This window comes from Pinus tabuliformis, chromosome 4_1 (assembly GCF_031772625.1).
Source record: "Pinus tabuliformis cultivar Carrire ecotype Pingquan chromosome 4_1, CPIR1, whole genome shotgun sequence".
Lineage (NCBI taxonomy): Eukaryota > Viridiplantae > Streptophyta > Pinopsida > Pinales > Pinaceae > Pinus > Pinus tabuliformis.
The window spans coordinates 169,075,407-169,079,769 of record NC_142303.1 but is presented as its reverse complement, the minus strand read 5'-3'; the positions used below and the strand labels follow the sequence as shown (position 1 = coordinate 169,079,769).

The 4,363-nt window shown below is 37.3% G+C and overlaps 1 protein-coding gene across 1 annotated transcript; it reads right to left on the bottom strand.

Moving 5' to 3' along the window:
* Nucleotides 1-3,604: 3,604 nt before the first annotated feature.
* LOC149174713 (cysteine-rich repeat secretory protein 55-like) lies at nt 3,605-4,150 on the bottom strand. The gene has a single exon (XM_089420941.1). It carries the CDS (start codon nt 4,148-4,150, stop codon nt 3,605-3,607), a length of 546 nt encoding a protein of 181 aa, XP_089277067.1.
* Between the last annotated feature and the right edge of the window lie 213 nt (nt 4,151-4,363).

Genomic DNA, 4,363 nt, shown 5'->3' with positions numbered 1-4,363 from the left:
ATAGTTGATAGCATCGAAGTGACTGTCGACATTGGTGGACGAAGTGAAGATTCGGCTTGTGTACACAAAAGACCAACCTTAGTGCATCTCACCACTTGCTTTTTCATCGCACGTTTCAATAATTGCTCTATCAATTATCCCCACAATGTTTCCGGCTTCGTATGACTTCCTATCACAGAGGGTTCGCCATTCTGATAAGATATATACACACTAGACACATCCTCAATATCGTCATGGGAATCCCTGATAGGTTTGTACATTAACTAAATAGCATGGTCTTAACTTAATTAAGGTAGATATGCTCAGTTGGGAATAAAGGGGACTCTTACCCATCCCAGAAGAATCTGCATTTCAGGTGGCAAATTGTAATCCGTGTTCTTTCTTCCTGTGATAATTTCGAGTACAAGAACGCCAAAAATATAAACATCAATTTTTACAGATGCTTGCCCAACATAGCATACTCTGGTGGCATATAACCGTTGCATATACAGAGTACAATGTCAAATATCATAAATTAAGGCAAAAATTTAGAAATAGTAAATGACTAGTTATTTGAAAAGGAAGCATAGTTGCAACCAAGATTGTCAATCCATCCCCAAATCATAAAAAAGCTTAATCAAGAATGTAAAACCCCACTTTTTATTGAATCAAGAATGCAAAACCCATCTTTTGTTGAATATCATAAATTAAGGAAAGAATTTAGAAATGGGAGATGATAAGTTATTTGAAAAGGAAGTATATTTGCAACTCTTATAGACATATTTGGACACTGCAACCCCTATCACATGTCCATAAACCAAGGGCTTCTAAACCCCTAAAAGTTTTGTTTCATACCCTAAAGGAACAAGGTCAGCTGGGTACATCATTTCCTAGAAGTTCTCCCTGAAAAATTGCTCAAAATTTGTCAAAATTAGACCATAAGACTGCTCCATGTCGAGGGTGCGATGCATCTCATTTGTTACACATAGAGGGTGCGATGCATACTTAAAAGCCCTTCTGTAGGGTGTGATGAGCGAGAGCAGACAAATGGCAAAGTGAGTTTGCTAGGTTGAAACCTAGAGAATCTTCTAGAAACTGCTCATTTGACACTTGCCTCTCTGAATTTGTCAAGGGATGAGTAAGAGATCATGAAATCTCCAAGTGGAACCAAGAACTATCAGAGAAATGACTCTAATCAAAATCCCATAAGCTCACTCACCCACCTTCAACTGCAAATATCTATATATGGATCCCTCATCCTAGAGATCTGCTGGAATTTTGTATTTTGTAAGTGCATGCTATTGGTTTCTCTGTGAAACATCATAGTGTTGGGTGATCTATCTTTTCATGAGGTGAAGAGGGCTTTCATGCTAGGAGGATGGCATTGGGTCAGAGCAATGGGTTGTAATCCTCTCTTCTACTACTTTTATCAATAAATCTATTTGAGTTTTCCTCTATATTCTTGTATATTTAGTGTATGCATTTGTATGGTCAATATACATCTGATCCTATATTGTTTATGGTTATAAATCTCTATGCTTTGATGGTATTATGTTGCTCTATATTGTTTATGGTTATAAATCTCTATGCTTTGATGGTATTATGGTGCTTTGACTCTACCGGTGTTCTTTGAAGTGAGACAAGTGAGGAAAGAGTGGCGAAGCTCTATCAAATGAGGGATGAAAGAGGCAAGGAGCCAAGCGAAACACTGAAGTTGGTACTCTCTACTTCTCTCTCATCTATCTCTCATAAAAGAAGGCACAAATAACTTTAGTTTGTTTGTTTCTAAGATAGCTACCCGTCTTAGTGAGACTAGCAACTTTGAATGGACACTAGTTTTACTGATAAAAGCAACCAAGATTGTAAATCCCCAAATCATAAAAACGCTTAACCAAGAATGAAAAACGGTATAAATATAATTACAATATTGTCAATCCTATTGAAGTAAAATCAGCAGAGTAAAACATCTGCATTAAGAGAGCACTGATTGTATTGAAATCTCACTAAATTCCAACAACTTTTGCAACACTGATTTGAGTTTGGCCATCAGGAAAAAGTCTTGCTAAGCCGAAATCCACTATCTTAGGGTTCAGTGCCTCATCCGACAAACACATTGCCTGCTTTAACATCTCGATGAATAATGCGCGGTCTCGAGTCCTGATGAAGATAGAGAAGCCCACGAGCTACTCCCATTATTATATTGTAACGCTTCCCCAATCAAGTTGGTTCAGTTTGTTTGGGTCTGTATGGGTGCATGACATTAATTAATTTGACATGATTTGAATATCCTTGTTGAAACAATGATCATTTTAATTTTCTATCTACTTTCATGATAAAATGGAAGCCACTCACCGAATAAAATTTGATCAAGGCTCTTATTGGGTAAGTATTCATAGACCAGCGATCTTTTTGATCTCTCTACGCAGCAACCGAGTAGGCATACAAGATTTCAATGTTGAATTTCGACCCCAAGTTTAACTTCATTTAGAAACTCTTCCTTTCCTTGCATAGATTTTTTGGACAGTTTTTCACTACTATTTCTTTTCCATCTGGAGTAGTTCCCTGACATGCCCTAACATTCACACAAAAGATGGGTATAAAAGTTTTGTAAATTATTAAGCTTCATTGTCTTTCCCCAATATATTTGTTTTCAAGTTGCTAATCTATAGTCAATTGTGCAATGAGAAGAGCCTGAATATCACTATAATTCAAGATAGTAAATATCATTAGTGGAAGCTTACTTATCCTGGGTTACCTTGTACACACGGCCGAATCCTCCCTCTCCAAGCTTGTTCTGATTATCAAATTTTTTAGTGAAACCAGTAATGTTTCCATGGTAAATATTATTTGTCTATTATTATTGAGTATGAGTTCTTCACCTTCATCATCATCTATATGATGAAAATATATCCATTACATATAAATATAAAAGTATAATGAACATAGTATACTTGGATTATCTAAAGAACCAGTTTGCAATTCAACTATTAAACCTCAAATAACTCAAATATACAATCAAGGCACTCGCATATACACATCTAACACCAGAGGCGACCAAACCCCTGGTTTAGATGAGTATGTGCTACCTTTTTCTAAGGAGCTCAGAAAATCATGTGGCACCATTACCTTCGCTACCCATTCCAAATATGGCAGACTTCAGTCTTCCCCAAGTTGCGAAGAGGCAGCCTGTGAACATGAGAACCAAGCTACCCACGACCCCTAAAATTATGGCTCTTTTGTTTGAAGTCTTCATCCGCCTAGCAGTATGTGGTGTTGTAAGCACACTTAGTGAAAATGAGAACCAAGCTACCCACGACCCCTAAAATTATGGCTCTTTTGTTTGAAGTCTTCATCCACCTAGCAGTATGTGGTGTTGTAAGCACACTTAGATTAAAGAAAGGATATATTTCATAACGAACTATGCAGCTTTGACTCCAATACTGAACTCCTCCATATACAGAGGATGTGAATATGTAATTGATTGCGTATGACAGACATGTTCTGAAGTTTTTACTGGATATATCTCTAGTGCACTGGACCAGACCGTAAATTTTTTGAGACGAGGAGTCTGTAGTACTCAAAGCAGATCGCTTCATTTCAAGTGATGCTTTCGTTGATAATTTCTTTAAGAAATCTTTAACATCCGCCTGAAAGTTTTTATTTGGAATATAGACATCCGTGGACCCCCGAAGCCCTCATTGTAAATAGACCCTAAACGTGTGTCCATTTTTCCGATGAAATTGTAGTTTTCATAGCGTAAGAAGCACTCAAAAGGCCAGATACTACCTCCAGCCGCATTCAAACAAAAAATTTTAAGGGTAGACGTGGCATATTGTGAACAATTGTAGCATTGGTCGACTGTCTTGTCTTCCCTGCATTGGAGGAGGGCATATACTTTGTCAGAACTTTGGCCATACACAGAGATGTTAAACGCTGTTTGCTTAGTGCATTGAACCAGCCTAGCAAACACTATATTCAGATTGCTCTCAAATGTACTCCCTTTAGTATATTCAGAGCTGCCAGTGCAGTTATATGTGGGCGTTTCTGTCACTGCGTTGCAAATCTGTCCATGAAGAGTAAAATTGACAACAATAATAATTAAGCCGATGAGAAGAGAGCAAGCAGAATCTGTTCCATGGAAGTGCATATTCGTTAGGATGCTGAATGCCATCGCACAATGGAGAACCCGCACTGCACAGACATACCAATAATGCTTCAAAATTTTACTCTCTTCTGTCCCTGTGCTTAATTGATATGAACGATATCATTTGTTTAATTAACACTTCCAATTGTAATCAATATTATGTGATGGGTTGGTCAATGTTTGGTTTAATTTCAATCTCATGTGATTGGTTAGTCATATTAGTGAATTAAATTAGTATTT